This window comes from Macrobrachium nipponense, chromosome 2, assembly GCF_015104395.2.
Source record: "Macrobrachium nipponense isolate FS-2020 chromosome 2, ASM1510439v2, whole genome shotgun sequence".
Lineage (NCBI taxonomy): Eukaryota > Metazoa > Arthropoda > Malacostraca > Decapoda > Palaemonidae > Macrobrachium > Macrobrachium nipponense.
In genome coordinates this window covers 133177781-133195662 of record NC_087201.1, presented here as the reverse complement: position 1 = coordinate 133195662, position 17882 = coordinate 133177781, and the positions used below count along the sequence as shown (strand labels likewise).

At 52.3% G+C, this 17882-nt stretch overlaps 1 protein-coding gene across 1 annotated transcript in view; it reads left to right on the top strand.

Moving 5' to 3' along the window:
- LOC135221003 (rhodanese domain-containing protein CG4456-like) overlaps positions 1–17882 on the top strand; it is a 233333-nt gene that overhangs the window by 170828 nt on the left and 44623 nt on the right. Inside the window, exon 2 of the mRNA XM_064258717.1 lies at positions 17707–17819. Coding sequence (XP_064114787.1) covers positions 17708–17819 — 112 coding nt within the window. The 5' untranslated portion in view covers position 17707. The remainder of the gene's footprint in view (positions 1–17706; positions 17820–17882) is intronic.

The following is a 17882-nucleotide window of genomic DNA, read 5'->3' as shown; positions in this document are numbered from 1 at the left end:
TACCATGCGGTTACTCTTCTTCTTCTTCTTCTTCTTCCCAGCTTTTTCCCATTTTTTATATGGGGTCGCCGTTTCGGATGAGCCGTTTCCATCTATTTCTATCTTGCGCTTCTGCCTCATCAATTCCCTTCTCATGTAAATCTCCTCTCACACAGTCCTTCCATCTCTTTCTTGGTCTCCCTCTCTTTCTTCTTCCTTGCACCTCCACTCCCATAGTATGTCTCCCAGCGTGGTCTCATCTCTCCTCAACAGGTGTCCATACCATCTCAGCCTCCCCTCCTGCACTTTCTTTGATACTTCCACCACCTTAGTTGACCCCCTTATGTAGTCATTTCTGATCCTATCCACTCTTGTTACCCCAGACATCCACCTAAGCATTCTCATTTCTGCCACATCCATCTTCTTCTGCTCTGCTTTTCTCATGCTTGCTGTTTCCGTACCATACAGCATTGCTGTTCTTACCACCGTCTTGTGAAATTTTCCTTTTAACCTAAGCGGCACTCTTTTGTCACAAAGAACTCCCAAGGCCGCTTCTCCAGTTGTTCCAGCCTTGCCTGTACCCGATGTTTTACTTCTTCTTCCATACTTCCTCCAGCGTTAACAAAAGATCCCACAAATTCTTAAACTTATCAACTCTCCTTATTTGCTCTCCACCAAGCTGAATACTTTCTCTATCATCCCCCTCAGTGGTGGTACACATATATTCTGTCTTGGATCTACTTATTCTCATTCCTCTGTCCTCCATACTTGTCTCCATCTTTCCAATTTCACTTCCAGATTTCTCCCTGCTCTCTGCACACAGAACAATATCATCCGCATACAATATGTTCCATGGTACTGTCTCCCTTACTTCCTCTATTATAACATCCATCACTATGTTAAAGATAAATGGGCTCAGAGCCGACCCCTGGTGTAATCCTACTCTCACCTCAAAACCTTCTGTCTCCCCAACACTGCTCCTCACTCTGGTAAATACATTCCGGCTGTACCATGCGGTTACTATTTACCCTATATTTTAAGCTTAGGTAACCTGTAGGTTAGAGGACTTAAAGGCTGTTGGGCCATTTTTGATAAACTTTTCTGTGGGAAAATTAGTATACTTAATACTACCTATTAAGCTAGGTACATAGGGTAAAATACCGAATGGCCACCTGGAGGCCACCTCTACTGTAGCTTGACCATCTTCACAAAATTCTGAAAGTAGCTATGGCAATAATTTGTGACGTGGGAGAAACCACTTACATCGAGAGGAAAGTAGAGGTATCGTGGTATTGCTTCTATGGATGCTGGCTCTTGACTAATGTCTATCCTGGGTTACAGGACATGTTAAAGTGCTTTTTCGGGAAGGTAGTCATGCAATGGTAGAGGCCGGCAATTCAGTATTTTACCCTGTCATTTTGGACTTTGCTATTATGTCATTTTTTACTTGAAAGATCACACTAGCTATTATGTTTTAATTAATGTGTTTTGCAAATTTTGGACATTTATTTCTTCAGCAAATTATCTAACCAGCCAAACCTAACCTAGGGTACCAGGTCCTTATCCTAGTGCATGTTATTAGCTTGAAAAACAATCCATAAGCACACCTTAATTTAAATATGAACTATAAATAGGATTAAGCTCCTTGTGATTCACATCATTGTTCCGATACGTAATACAAACCATCGGTCCTTTAACAATAGGAAGTAGCTAGCGGCAGCTGGAACGGTCGTAAGCTTCGAGGAAACAAGGGGAGAACGGTAGTTAAAAACTGCTTGTCCGACAGTCGCGCGCCGCGCGATTGGGAGGTAAACAAATCACTTTTGCTTTCGGCCGCGTGGGTGTGAAGGAGTGTTCGTCATCGCTCTCTGCCCGCTTCATCGTCGTATGCTTTGTTTATATTGTGTTTTCTACTAATGGTGTTTGTTTGACTTGAAAATGAAAACTGTAAGTACACTGTTTTCATTTTCATTACTTAATTATGAACCCTTGAATTATGTCTCGGTGCCGAGGGCGGGCGCGCTCGCGCCGAGTCATGTATTTGGGCGAAGGGTGTAATTGAAAAATGTAAGTACTTTTTTCATTATATTTTTGCCCTGTGCGTTCGTTACCGAGAGTGTGATTGCGCTCGGCACGAACTTTTAATTTTGTATAATAGAATGCAATGAAAGTGGATTCGCAATTGCAATATTCTTTTCATTTTCATTTATTGATTGCATGAAATTTAATCTGGATCAATTTTCGTTCTTACCCGGGAATTGATCCTTAACGATTTTTATGTGAAATGAAATCGCAAGTGCAGTATTTCTGTTTCATTTTCATATATATTTTATGATAGCATCATATTATTGGTATCAGTTTCCGTTCTTACCCGGGAATTGATCTTTTCTCCTTTAAGTTCTATGAAGTGAATCGCAAGGGCAGTATTCTGTTTCATTTTCATATTACTTTTCACTGCTGTGCGGGGGTGGGGGAAGCGAAGGTCTGCCGGGAAGTCGTCGGAAAGCTCTCCCGCGACTCCCTTGGTAGCCGATTCTTCGTCTTCCTTCCTGCCCCCCGCTCAGCTTCTTCATTGTATTTTGTATTTGGGGTCTTCCTTGCGTTCGGGGTGGGGCATGTCTTCCCCCCGTGCGTGAGGGAACCCCTCTTACTAATCTATCTATGTTACCGCAGGTGCTACATCCGTGGGAGACGACCTTGGATGTAGATGTAGATCCTCACGAGGTTTGTACTCGTTGTCGGGGGCGAGAGTGCTCCCGCACGAGCCCTGTGTAACGTGTATGCATTCGTCAGAGGCGCAGTGGGTGCTGTACGAGGACACAAGAAGTCATCGGAAAGTCCAGTGACTCCTTTGGTAACGGACGTCCAGTTGTACTCGGGGTCTTCCGTCCGCTCTGGGTGGGGTTCTCTTCCCCCCAGGCGCGAGGAAGCCCCTCTAACTAACCCGACTGTTGCTTCCGCAGGTTTGCCATCAGCGAGGACGACCTGGAACAGGTGTGGGAGTCGCTGGGACTGCAGGGGTTGATTCAGCGGTTATTGGCGGGGTCGGCAGTGGTCACTCATGATACGGTAACCACTACAACAACCACAATCTCGACACCAGCATATGAGATGTCACCGCACCTGGTGTACACACCACATGTCATGTCGGTAACACCCACGGCTGCAATCCAGAACCAATTCCTGCCGTGCCAATCAGGACGGGGCCACCGCCACCTGGGTTCTTTGTATTGCCGACCCCGGACTGCCGCTGCCCAAAGAGTACCCCCCTGGAACCTGCCGCCAGTGCCGAGGATGACGGTAGCTGCCGACAGGACGCCTGCTCTCCTGTGGTACCTGCCGTGCCTGCCGTACCTGTTGCTGTCCCAGCCGCTCATTCCCTTTCAGATCAGGTGCCTGCTGCTCATTCACTTTCAGATGTTCCTGCTGTTCCTGGACCTGTTCCTGTTGTTCCTGCTGTTGGTGATGCTGTCACAGTCTCAGGTCTTTCCGGACAGGTGCAGTCGGGCCCTGTTGCTTCGGCAACTGCCCCGGCTCCCTCCTGGATGGAAGACCTGACGTCTGTCCTGCGGAGCCTGGCGAAGAAGAAGAGGAAGAGGAAGAAGGTGTCGTCGTCGTCTTCGTCGTCTTCTTCGTCGTCCGCTGCCTCTCCTTCCCCTTCGACTTCTAAGGCCAAACAGCCGAAGAAGAAGAAGGTTGCCTCCTTCCCCCCTAAGAAGACTCCTTCGGGATCTTCTAAGGGCCCGGCTCGCTCAGGCGAGCTGGGGAGCTCTTCTGCTGGTCCTCCTGTTCCTTCGGGAACGGGGCCCGTCGCTTCTTCTGCAAAGAAGAAGTCGACGGGGACCAGAGGGCACCAGCCTCGGCTGGTGCGTCCTCACCTGGTGCTAGCGGGGTCTTGCCGCTAAACCAGGTTCCGTCTCGGCCGCTTCTCGTTCGCGAGAAGCACCGAGTGGACGCTCTTCCAAGAAGACCGTCCAGCCAAAGTTTTGACGCCCGAGCTCGCTCGCCGTCAAGACAGCGGCGCGGAGCAGAAGACTGGCGAGAGTCGTGCACACAACTCTCGCCAGGCCAGTGGACGATCTCGCAGCGATCAACTGGCTGCTCGGGCTAACGTGACGGTCGCTGATCAGCCACGGGTTGAGGCGAGGAAGGACCCCTCCCCGCGGGAATCCCCGGCCGCCGGTACCAGCCACGGCTGGTACCAGCGACTTGACGCCGGCGAGAGGACGCTGGCCCAGGTCTCGACGCGACACAGAGCCTAGCAGGTCACCCGTCCGCCGCTACCCGATGGGACCGAAGGGCGGAGACGGTGACCAGCGGCAGCTCGCCTGACGCTAGAGATCGGTCTCGACGTTCTCAGCCGAGCCAATCGCCCCAGGCGAGCGGTAAGGCTAGGCCTGCTGCTCGACCGTCACCGCGGTGGGTGACGATCAGCAGCAGCCCTCCACGCACGCTGGTCCTGCCAGCGAGCGAGGGGGGAGCGTCAGGTCTGCCGCTCCCATAACGGGTTGAGGCGAGGAAGGGTCCCCGCGGACCGTCGGTACCAGCCACGGCTGGTACCAGCGGCTCGACGCGCCGAGAGGACGCTCGCCGGTCTCACCGTGACAGCGAGCCTAGCAGGTCACCTGACGCCGCTCCCATCGGACCCGCGGGCGGAGACGGTAACCAGCAACAGCTCGCCTGACGCTAGAGATCAGCGTCGACGTTCTCAGCCAAGCCTCTCGCCTCAGGCGAGCGGCAAGGCTAGGCATGCTGCTCGATCGCCACCGCGGATTGACGATCAGCAGCAGCCCTCCAAGCGCGCTGGTCCTGCCAGCGAGCTAGGGGGGAGCGTCAGGTCTGCCTCTCCTGTACCTTCAACCTCCTCGGGCTACGCCGGGAGGAGCGAGGTACCTATGAGTGATCGCGAGAGGTGCGCCGCTCGCGACCGCGCTATGACGCCGTATGGACCAGGCACGGTTCTAGGACCGACCAGGACATCACGCGCAATTAGCTGGAGGCGACCGTCAGGGGTCTGCCGCTCTTCTCCTTCTGAAGGAGGAGTATCTAGGGATCTATTCTTGTTGGAGGGACTGGACGGTCTACTCCGCAAGACGCGGTGGTTACTCCCGAGATACAGAGGAATTTGCAGAAGTCATTAAGCTGATTCGTCAGCATAATGACCCTGCGGAAGGATTGCCGCTCCCACCAGCAGAGCCCACGTCTCTGCTCGAGTCGTTTTGGGGCCCGAGAGGGAACCCAAACCGACGGTGGGTCTGCCGCGATCGGAGCTTGCGATTCTGTCTCGAACCAGTGTCTCTCGTCTCCGGACAAGAAGGCTCTCTCAGTTCTGGCGGTCGATCAAGCTACTTCCACCTCCTCTACTGCGACAGCGGCTGTTTTCTAACGTGTCTTCGGACACCGTATTTAAAATACTCCTTCGGTCCTCCTGAGAGGTTTCGACCTCGACGAGGACTGGAATGAGTCGGAGGGACGGTTCGGCTCTCTCTGTCAGGTGTCGATCAGCCCCACCCAGACGACGTTCAACAGTGGCGGCAGACCCTTACCTACAGTGAGAGTTCGTAACCCTCCGCGGGAAAACGTTTTCTCCTGACGATACGTTTTTCCCAGACTCTGAGAGGCCATCGCCGCAAGGCGATGGCTGCTCCTACTCTTCTCCAACTGCTAGTTCCACTGGGAAGGCGAGCGAGTATCCAATTCCTTCCCCATTCCCTCTCTCCTTACGGCTACGAGGGAAAGGGGAAGGATCCTACAGAGATTTCTTTGTAGGATCCCACGTTCGGGACTGCGCTACCGGGGGGGGGGGGACCTTCGGGTCCTACCTGACGTAAGCCCGGTCGTTGAGGAGGAATCCTGCTCCATTCTCGATTTCTACGGGAATCGAGAGGACCACCAGCCGATATCGTTTGACGAATTCGGTGGGGGTTTCGCAGACTGCTTAGAATTCTACAGAATTTCTAGCGCATTCAGAGTGTTCGAGTTTTTTACGATCTTCAAACACGGGGAAACAACTACTTGCGAATGACCACGGTCCAAAGTGAGCGAGACGAGAATCCCCGATATGTTACACGATAATCGGGAACCTCGCCTATGCTCGAATTCCTGGAATTTCTAGCATTGTGAAGAAGACTGCTGCTGAAAGAAACTATCTCACAGTAGGCGACCAACCTGGAATAGAGGAGATCGGACGGGAATATCCAGTTTGGCTTGAACTATCGTCTTAGTATTCTGGTTCACCATTGAAGCTTTCCTTCGAGGAAGACTTCTCCTTTACTCTCTTTGATAGAGAACGAAGGTGGTCGATCAATCCAATCCTTTTGATTTTGTTTTCTTGAAGGAAAGAATTTAGGATGGAGACGTTGTTCAAAATCCTACAAATATACCTACGTATATTAACCTCGCGGACATGATTCTGCTTAAGCAGTTGAATTGTCCGAGGGTTAGGCGCATATCCTAGTTATTCTACTGGATTGCGACTTAGATCTAGAGACGAAGATATTTCTAATTGAACCTGCAACTCGGGGGTTGCCTGCAACCTCCCAGGAGTTTCAGTTTCAATTTTATATACTTATGGTTTTGTCACGACAACACCATTTCAACTTTTATATTTACCGAAATTCGTTTCGCCTAAATATAATTGCCCGAGCTTTTTATTCTTTTATGCTCGGTAGTTCTAGCCGAACGCATTCCTTCTGGAATAATGGATTACCTGGCAACCTCAGGATGACGAGTCAGGCAGGCTCAACCACTGCTTATTGAACTGCCTCATAGCAGCTCAGTATCAGCTGGGGCCTCCGAGATTCACGGTCATGTATGTCTCTCTCTCCCTGCTTGATTGACTACCGAACCGTATCTCTGCCTAACAATCATGGACTTAGGTCTCTGATTAACGGGGATTCTCGCAATAATGAAGGACCATCTACTGCGGTGACGCTAGATTCCATCGCCTTCGACATTGCGAGAAAACTTTTCAACAGAGATATCTCTTGGACTCTTTCATCTTTCTGTTTACCGCACGGTAACAGAAGTCTGTAACAAGTCTCCCGCTGCATCGCACTGCGATAATGCGAATGATTTTGCAGACATCTGAGTTTGTCTTCAAAATATCTCGTATTCGTAGGTGTACAAATTGTTCATTGTTCAACCCGAATTACAAGATGTGTCAGAAGACATCGCCTACTCTCCGACCTGACAGCTCTACCTCCAAATGTTCAGCCCATGAGAAGCAGTTCTTCAGGCGGCTTTTCACCTGTGTTTTCATTACCGAAGAACGCCCCGCTTTCATTGCAACTACGACTTCTCACCGGACAGCAATGAAATAGCGGTTAGCGTTTTCAGTCATTTGTAAGCACAGGTTATGAATCTTGAGATCCTTCTCTCGATTCATATGTGAAGACGTTAGGTTGCATTCAATATCTACCTTCGTCTTCAACGGTACATAGTGTTGTTTCTCCTTAGCTGAGATTCAACAAACATGAGATGTTTTACCTTCAGGGACCTCGGTCTCTAGAAGGCAATTGACTTTCGCCTGTTGGGTACCATGCCTTTAAGAGAATCATCACCTCGCTGTCCGGCATTGGTGACAAACAAATACATCATTTGTTTGGTCTCTCGGCATAACCCTTTAAAGGCGAAGGCACGTGACTTACTCGGATGCTTTGACAACTTGCCTCCTACGAACGCAGTCAGTCGGCAGCTGTCAGAGCGCCCGAGTCAGTTACGAATTACGCTGTTGACTTAGTTCGGTTGTTACACAGCAACCATTACTTCGTTTTAATAGCTTGTCACAGTACCCATACCATTGACACCCACCATGGAGTGTAGGTGTCCTACATCCGACTACCGAGAACCTTCCGCTGGTCATGGGGATGAGGAGGATGGCGAGAGACTTCGTTGCTAACGGACAGACCAGTATGGGTACTGGGACATCACCGAAGTAGAGAAGAGGGATAGGTCATGCGAACTATTTCCTTCTTTTCCTCTGAGGAACTGCATGATTCTCCTGCGAAGTCAGGCACCCAGGGGATGGGGATCCGTGACGCTCGATTTCGTACCGAACTTCGTAGCGAAGACTCAGAACCCTTCGGTCCCTGACGATTGGTTCGAGTCGTTCACAATCCCCTCCCTAATGGACTTCACGCCTTCGATGCGAAGGAGATGCTGCCTTGTCCACAAGAACTTCTTGGCTTGCAGGTACTGAAGGCAGGGGTCTGGTCCAACCAGACCACATGCCCTTCCTTCTACCTTCGGGATATTGCCCACAGGTCCTTGGATCTTTTTCCTTGGGACCCGTGGTGGCTGCTCAACACGTTGTGTAGCGAACCCAGACCCTCGCAGGCTGAACAGCATCGAGTCCTGGTGTGACCGTAAGAATGGATGGTGAATGAGAGTGTGACTGGCTCCTCTTCCCATCTTTTCTTCCCCTCCCCTCTACCTGTGGTTAGAGGGACACGGGTCGGTCGACCCTGCTGGATAAGGACAAGATGCAGGTGAGCTACTCCAACAGAGCCCCATCCTATCCCTTTCACTAGGGATAGGAGCGTATATCCACCACTTCCTCCAACAAGGGGGAGGAAGTGGATGCCAGCTTGAGACAACCCATACTTTATGTTGCCTCTTGCAAACAGGAACAAGTTCTTGCTTGCTGGTACGAAGAGATACGCTTGCTCTCTCTTAGTACTCGGCCCAGGGAGGTCTGACCATTGATCTGCGGTGCACACCCCGATCAATCGGACAGAGGCTTGGATCCCTCCCTCGCTCTTACGACCAGGGAGGCATTCCAGGATGGACGAACACCAGTCTGTTCATCAAAAGACTCAGATTCCTCCCACCAAGAAGTGAGTCTTCCTATTGTTAAAGGACCGATGGTTTGTATTACGTATCGGAACCAACAAATGACAATTTTGTCGAAAATTGCATTTTTCCTAACTACCAACAAACCTGAGGTCCTTTACACAATAGTCCCTCCTCATGCCACCCCTCACTCTGCGTATTTTGCATGGGCCAAAGCAAAAGTGATTTGTTTACCTCCCAATCGCGCGGCGCACGCGGACTGTCGGACAAGCAGTTAACTACCGTTCTCCCCCTTGTTCGAAGCTTACGGACCGTCAGCTGCCGCTAGCTACTTCCTATTGTTAAAAGGACCTCAGGTTTGTATAGTTAGGAAAAATGCAATTTTCGACAAATTGTCATTTTTGTGTTTTCTCCGCCATTCCCCCAAATCTCCACTTTTTCACTTTGGGAGTACTCAGAATTTTTGGATATATGAATGGGGTTGACTATATGTATTTGCTATACAAAACTAAAGTCAGAAACTTTCAAAGCACACATTAGAACAGTAATTCTCAACTGCTGTGCCACAACACACTGGTGTGTTGTGAGGTTATTTGAAGTGCTGCGAAACATTGTCACAGCACACCATAAAATACAAAAATAGGTATAGATTTTGGTTTCAGGGGAATGATCAGTAAGACTAATTAATAAATGGCGGCTGCATATTACACTTGTTCCGATACGTAATACAAACCCTCGGTCCTTTAACAATAGGAAGGTAACTAGCGGCAGCTGGGACGGTCGTAAGCTTCGAACAAGGGGAGAACGGTAGTTAACTGCTTGTCCGATCGTGCGCGCCGCGCGCGCCCCCAGGGGCGGTGAAGAATCACTTTTGCTTTCGGCCGTGGTGTGACAGGAGTGTTCGTCATCGCTCTGCCCGCTATTTCGTCGTGTGCTTTGGATGTTTACCAATTTCTTCGACTGTTTGTTTGTGGTCTTGAATGAAATTGTAAGTACTCTTTTTTCATTTTTCATTGAGTGAAGTGAATTATTTAATTATGGATCAAGAAGAGCTTTCGCCGCGCCCACCAGCTGCCCGTAGAGTGTGTCCCGGGCTGGAGGGGCGTAAATGCGGCGGATTCCGCTCTTACCCTGACATTGATCCTCATGAATTATGTTATCGGTGTCGGGGGCGAGAATGCTCCCGAGCCGAACCATGTAATGTGTGTGTAAATTGGTCCGAGGCGCAGTGGGTGCTGTACGAGGGTAGGAAGAGGCGTAGGTCGACCAAGGAGTCGTCGGAAAGCTCTCCAGCGACTCCTTTGGTTACGGATACCTCGTCATCCTTCCTGCCTCCAGCTCAGCCCCCACGATTTGCGCCTTCCCCTGCGGGGGGGGTTTGGGAGTCCTTCTCCTCACTCGATCCGTCGAGTGTGGTAGTGGAGGGTGCCCGATACCCGGATGGTTCAAATTGTATTCGGGGTCTTCCGTCCGCTTGGGTGGGTGTTCGTCCTCCCCAAGCGTGGAGGGTGCCCCTCTAACTGACCCGACTGTTCCTCCCTCAGGTGTACCTTGCTGTGAGTGACGACCTTGGGACAGGTGTGGGCGTCGTGGGACTGCAGGGCGCCCCCAGTATCCAGGGCTTGATTCAACGTCTAGGCGGGGTCGGCAGTTGTAAACTCATTGTGTAGTCACAACAACGACTAATACGTGTCCACACCAGCGTACGCCGCCCTCCTCATGTGGTTTACACGCAACACATTGCGTCGGTGACTCCAACGGCATCAATCCAAAAGCCGATCGCTGCCGTACCTAAGAGGGGCGTGCCGCCGCCACCTGGTTTCTATGTGCTGCCGACTCCCGACTTTCGCTGTCCCAAAAGTTCGCCCCTGGATCTACCGCCCGTCCCAATGATGAGTTTGGCTGAATTGGAGAGGTCTGTGACGCCGGACTATGCTGCCGTACCTGCCGTACCTGCAGCGAGTGTTGCTGGCCCAGCCGCTCGCGCCGCTCCTACGAAGCGCGCGGTGCGGGACGCTCATGCTGATGTTGCTGCTGGTGCTGGTCCTGCTGGTGCTGGTCCTGTTGGTGCTGGTCCTGCTGCTGCTGGTCCTGCTGGTGCTGGTCCTGCTGGTGCTGGGTCCTGATGGTGCTGGTCCTGCTGTTGATGTTTCCTGCCGCTCCTGCCGTGCCTGCCCACCCCTGCCACGTCGCGGTCTCGTCATGGAGGTGCTGCACCGGTCTCAGGTCTTTCCGGACAGGATCAGTCGGGGCGTGTTGCTTCGGCAATTGGCCCGACTTTTCCGTGGATGGAAGACCTGACGTCCGTCCTGAGAGAGCTGATGAAGAAGAGGAAGGTGTCGTCATCGTCTTCTTCGTCGTCTGTTGCCGCCTCTCCCCCTTCGACTTCTAAGGCTTCCAAGCCGAAGAAGAAGAAGGCTGCCTCCTCCCCCCCTAAGAAGGCTCCTGCGGGACCTTCGAAGGGCCCGTCTCGCTCTGGCGTGACGGGGGGTGCTTCTGCTGGTCCTCCTGTTCCCTCGGGAACAGGGCCCGTCTCCTCTTCTGAGAAGAAGAAGAAGACGGGGACCAAGGATGTGCTGGCTACTGCTGGTACATCCGCGCCTGGTCTTGGTAGCACTGCTGCTAAGCCAGGTACCGGCTCGACTTCTCGTTCGCGAGAAGATCCGAGTGTACGGTCTCCTTCGGGCGACCGTGCAGCTAAAGTCAAGACGCCTGAGCTTGCTCACCGTCACGACAGAGGCACGGAGCAGAAGACTGTCGAGAGTCGCGCAAGTGACTCTCGCCAGGCCAGCGGCCGCTCTCGTAGCGACCAGCCGGTACCTCGGGTTGACGTGACGGTCTCTGACCGGCCACGGGTTGAGGCTGGGAAGAGGTCCCCTCGACCAACGGCACCAGCTTCGGCTGGTACCAGCGGTTTGACGTGCCGTGAGGACGCTCACCGGTCTCACCGCGGGAAAGCGAGCTCTGAAGATACACTGACCGCCGCTCCCACAGGGACCGGACGGAGGACGGTGGCCAGCAGCAGCTCGTCTGACGCACGGGGACCGGGTCGACGTGCTCAGTCGAGCCGCTCGCCAGCAGGTGAGCGGCACGACCAGGCCTGCAGATCGATCCCCACCGCGGGTTGGTGATCAGGCTGCAGCCACCCCCCACGTACGCTGGTCCTGCCAGCGAACGGGGGGGGGAGCGTCAGGTCTGTCTCTCCTATACCTTCAACTTCCTCGGGCTACACCGGGAAGAGCGAGGTACCTAGGAGTGATCGTGAGAGGTGCGCCGCTCACGATCCCGCCACGACGCCGCACGCACCAGGCATGGTCTTAGGACCAGCCAGGTCGTACACGCAAGTGGTTGGAGGCGACCGTCAGGGGTCTGTTGCTGTTCCTCCTTCTGAAGGAGGAGGGTCTCGAGAGCTGCTCCTGTTGGAGGGACTGGACGGTCCTACTCCTCAGGAACGCTGTGACTCCTGAGATCCAGAGGAACTTTGCCCAGGTTATTGCGCTGATTCGTCAGCACACGACCTGGGGGAAGGATCGCCGCTACCACCATCTGAGCCCACGTCCCGGCTCGAGTCATTTTGGGGCCCGAAGAGGGGAACCCAAATTGACGGTGGGACTGCCGCGATCTGAGCTTGCAGACTCAGTCCTTGACCAGGTGGAGAATTTCGTCTCAGGACGAGAGGACTCACTTAAGTCAGGACGGTCTTCCAAGCTACTTCCTCCTCCTCTGCAGCGACAGCGGAAGTTCTACGTGCCATCAGTGGATCCAATACGCCCAAACAGGTTAACCGGAGCTAGCTAGGCTAACTCCAGGTGTGTCCTGCAGCAGCTCCTGTCGGAGAAACTTGTGGTTCTCGCAGCAGGAGGCACTGGGCCTGGAAGCTACCGCTATGGCGGCTTTCCAGGCAGTCTCTTGGTTGGATCTGTGGTCCCTCACAGTATCCAAGGTCGCGGCCGACGCCGGGGGCGCTGCCTCGAAGACGACCCCGACTTCAGGAGACTGTGCCAGTCTGGAGGTTAGGGCCATCTCCTACCTCGCCCATCAGACGGCAAACCTGTGGGCCAACTTGGTTCTCCGTCGTAGGGACGCTGTCCTTACACGAGTAGCCAAGGGGCCGGGCGTGAGGCGGTAAATGGACTCCGTAACGGACCAATGAAGAGTTCCTCCGCTCTCTTTCCCGGAGAGATGGTGGACGCTGCGGTGGAAAGACGGCGCACTGATGACATGGACCGTCTGGTTCACCAGGCAGTTACGAAGGTTTCTGGGCAACCTCGTACAACTGCGGCTAAGCCTAAGAGTTTAGCTAGCGCTTCCTCGGCTGCTAAGACGGCTGCTCCATCGAAGCCCCGAGGAAAGACTCTTCCTGCTTCAACTTCTGGTAAAGGAGGCCGTAACCAGCCCTCCTCCCAGCCCTCCTTTCCCCGAGGAGGTGCTGGGGAAGAAGTCGAAGCGAGGTGGGGAAACGCTAGGACGGCGTTCCCCCTCACCAGCTGCCGGAAGTGGGGGGGTGCCTGGCGAGCCATTGGGCAACTTGGCAGCGCTACGGTGCCGAGACCTGGATAGTAGACGTCCTTCGGGAGGGATATCTACTACCCTTCGAATCTCGGCCACCCCTCACCTCCAACCCGGTCCATCTGCCAGACATATGTTCTAGGATCCTCAAAGGACGACGCTCTTCGGCAGGAGATCAAGACCATGCTGACCAAACGAGCTGTAGAAGTCGTAGTGGATCGGTCACCGGGCTTTTACAGCCGCCTTTTCTTAGTGGAAAAGGCATCATCGGGGGGCTGGCGCCCGGTGATAGACCTCTCTCCCCTGAACCGATATTTGTTCGCCAGACTCGGTTCAAGATGGAGACGGCACGTTCCGTGCTGGACTCCATCAGGGAGAACGACTTCATGCTTTCAGTGGACCTGAAGGATGCGTATTTTCAAATACCATCCATCAGTCCTCCAGAAAGTACCTCCGCTTCATCTTTGACGGGACGGTGTACAATTCAGGGCACTTTGCTTCAGTCTCTCAACCGCCCCACAGGTGTTCACGAGAGTGTTCACGCTGGGTGTCTGCTTGGGCCCATTCGCACGGGATACGTCTTCTGAGGTATCTCGACGATTGGCTGGTCCTGGCGAGCTCCCGCTCGCAGTTGCTGCAGGACAGGGATCGACTTCTAAAGTTTTGTCGCGATCTGGGGATCGTGATAAACTACGAGAAGTCCGATCTCGAACCCAAGCAGAAGATGAAGTACCTGGGTATGCTGATCGATACGGTAGCAGCTCAAGTCCGCCCCGCAGACTTGAGGATCAGCAAATTCAGGGAGGCCAGCCGGCCGGTTCCTGTCTCGGCAGGAACAGGCAGCTCAGCAATGGCAAGTCGTGATCGGCCACCTGTCGTCATCGAGAAGTTAGTTCCTCACGGACGTCTTCACCTGCGGGTCTCTCCAGTGGAGACTAAGGGAGAGTTGGTCACAAGGTAAAGGATCCACCTTACTTCCCCGTGTCCATCACGGAGAAGGTGAGGCAGGACCTAGCCTGGTGGCTCGACGACAGGAACCTCTTAAGAGGGGTGCCTCTACGCACTCCCCCCCCGGAGATGCTGCTGTTCTCAGACGCATCGACCGAGGGATGGGGCGCACACCTGGAGGAGTTGCTGGCTGCAGGTGTGTGGGACCATCACGACAAGCACCTTCACATCAATGTCCTAGAACTCAAGGCGGCGTTTTACGCTCTCCAAGAGTTCCAAGACCGCTTGATGGGACACTCGGTGGTGTTGATGTGCGACAACACCACAGTAGTGGCATACGTCAACAAGCAGGGGGGCCTAGTGTCTCTCCCGCTACACCAGTTGACTGTGCAGGTGCACGAGTGGGCCACGGCTCACTCGATAGAGCTGTCAGCACGCTACATTCCAGGCAAGAGGAATGTAGTAGCAGACATGACTCAGCCGTCGGGATCAGGTAATAGGGACCGAGTGGTCCCTACACCCAGAAGTGGCGGAAAGGCTCTTCAACCTGTGGGGGCGTTCGGTCATAGACCTGTTCGCCACCCGGCACAACAAAAAACTTCAAGTTTTTTGCTCAGCCGTCCTGCGGACCCATGGGCAGCTGCAGAGGACGCTCTCCAACACCCCTGGGACAACCTCTTCGTCTACGCCTTTCCTCCCTTTTGTCTGATTCGGAAAGTGATCAGCCGAGCGCTGGTCACTCTCAATCTCAGGATGATCCTGGTGGCTCCCAAACGACCTCAAGCCGTTTGGTATCCGGACCCTGCTGGCTCTTCTTGCGGAAGAACCGAGAGAGATGCCCCACTGGCACAACCTTCTAGCCCAGCCACCACGTTTATAGAGCGGTACCACCGAGCAGTCCAGTCCCTACAACTTCACGGCTGGCTGTTATCCACCATCTCTTGCGAACGAGAGGCTTTTCTCGCAGCGCAGCAACAGAGATGGCTGGACACGTCAGACAGTCCTCTGCAGCTGTGTACCAGGGGAAGTGGGCCGTCTTCTGTGGTTGGTGTCGTAGACGGGGTCTATCTCCTCTCAGAGCCACTCTTCAGCAGGTAGCGGATTTCCTCGTGTTTCTTCGCCGAGAGAAGCTCCTCTCAGTACACAGTTAAAGGATATAGAGCCGCCCTGGCGCTCGTCCTAAACTGAGGGGGACTGGACATCTCGAACTCGTTCGAGATCTCCTTGCTAATGAGGAGCTTCGAAAGGTCTTGCCCACCCAGGGAACTCAGGCCCCCTGAGTGGGATGTGACTCTCGTCCTTAGGAGTTTGACTCGAAGACCATTCGAGCCACTCCGAGAGTCGTCAGACAGGGATCTGACCCTCAAGACCCTCTTCTTGCTGGCCCTGGCATCGGCGAAGAGAGTAGGGGAACTTCATGGTCTGTCCTTCAATGTTAAACATTCCAGGGGCTGGGGATCTGTGACGCTCGATTTCGTCCCGAATTTCGTAGCTAAGACTCAGAATCCGTCGATCCCTGACGACAGGTTCGAGTCTTTCACGATCGAACCCCTCCCTAATGGATTTCACCGACAACGATACGGATGAGATGTGCTTTGTCCTGTGAGGGCGCTACGGCGCTATCTGAAGGAAAACTCGACACCTCAGGCCTGAGTGTCGACGCCTCTTCGTTAGCACTGTGACCAAGAAAGAAGTATCCAAGAACACGCTTTCTTTCTGGCTGCGTGAGGTGATCAGGAGAGCGTACGAGGCTGATGGTAGTGACGACATCCGTACGCTCCGACGAGAGCCCACGAAGTCAGAGGTATTGGACCCTCTTTGTTTGGCGTTCCGTAAGAACTTCTCCGTGGCGCAGGTCCTGAAGGCAGGTGTCTGGGCCAACCAGACTACCTTCACGTCCTTCTACCTTCGGGATATTTCCCACAAGTCCTTGGATACTTTTTCCTTGGGAGGGCCTGTGGTGGCTGCTCAACACGTTGTGTAAGCTTACCCAGCACCCGAGCAGGCAGAACAGCATCGATTCCTGGTGTGACTGTAGGAATGAATGGTTGAATGAGAGTGCGACTGGCTTCTCTTCTCCATCTTTCTCTCTCTCTACCTGTGGGCAGAGGGTCACGGTCGTCACCATGCTGGAAAGGAATCCGATGCAGGTAAGCTACTCGACCGAGCCCCAATCTATCCCTTTAGTTAGGGATAGAAGCAAATATCCTCCACTCCCTCCAACAAGGGGGAAGGAGTGGATGCCTACTTGAGACAAACCCATAACTTTAGTTGGCTCCTGTACAGGAACAAGTTCTTGCAATGCTGGTACGAAGAGATTACGCTTGCCTCTCTCTTAGTACTTGGCTAGAGGTCTGACCATTGATCCTGCGGTGCACACCCCGATCAATCGGACAGAGGTTTGGATCCCTCCCTTGCTCTTACGACCAGGGAGGCATTCCAAGGTTGGACGAACACAGTCTGTTCACCAAAAAAGACTCAGATTCCACCCACCAAGAAGTGAGTCTTCCTATTGTAAAGGACCGAGGGTTTGTATTACGTATCGGAACAAATGACAATTTGTCGAAATTGCATTTTTCCTAACTATACAAACCTGAGGTCCTTTACATATAGTCCCACCTCATACCACCCCTCACTCTGCAACTTTTTGCATGGGCCTAAAGCAAAAGTGATTCTTCACCGCGCGCACGATCGGACAAGCAGTTAACTACCGTTCTCCCCTTGTTCGAAGCTTACGACCGTCCCAGCTGCCGCTAGTTACCTTCCTATTGTTAAAGGACCTCAGGTTTGTATAGTTAGGAAAAATGCAATTTTCGACAAATTGTCATATTTGACCAGATATTGAAAAAATCGCAAAAAACCCCAAGCACAGGTTTCACATTAATAAGCTGTACAGTTGACTGAATAGAAATATATGTGTACTGGAATAAAATAAGATCATCTTTCATGTGATAGTTTTAAAGTCCGTGGTTCCATCTCATAATATTTGAATGTATACAATTTTAAATTTGTTAAGTGTGCTGTGATATTCTTATGTCATCTTAGGTGTGCTGGTGGTAAAAAAAAGGTTGAGAAACACTGCATTGTAAAATTATAGTTTTAAGTCCAAAATGCAATTATGGTTGAAAGTAAGATATGTAATACCTTTCTGCTTGGTGCTCCAGCATCTAGCCTAGTGCTCAACCAATGATGTGTGGTTGTTAGGAAAGTAGCCTATTTGGTGACTTGTAGGTTATTGAGGCCCGCTTAGCCTAATATAATTATAGCTAAATTCCATCTCATAGTGAGTTTTTGTTATTCATGCCATGGGGATGGGACTGAAGGACAGTATCTTGGTAAGTTACTTGAAATTCTAATCTTAACGTCAGTCAGATCCTCAACTAGAAAAGGTAATAAGGAATGCACAAAGCAGAAGAAATATTAAAGTCATTTCAGTTTTTTAAATTCACTCCTGATTCAGATTATGCACCTTTTCAGAATGAATGTCTTGAGATATTTTTCGAGTCTCAACAGCTCCAGGTTTTTAGTGAAGCCATCATCTTTTACAGTGGCACCAAGGTGCTTTTCTACCAGCTTTACATTGCTGCCAGGTTAGTGAGTTAAGTATGTTTTTATTATGATTAATTTTATTCCCCCCCCCCTTTTTTTTTTAA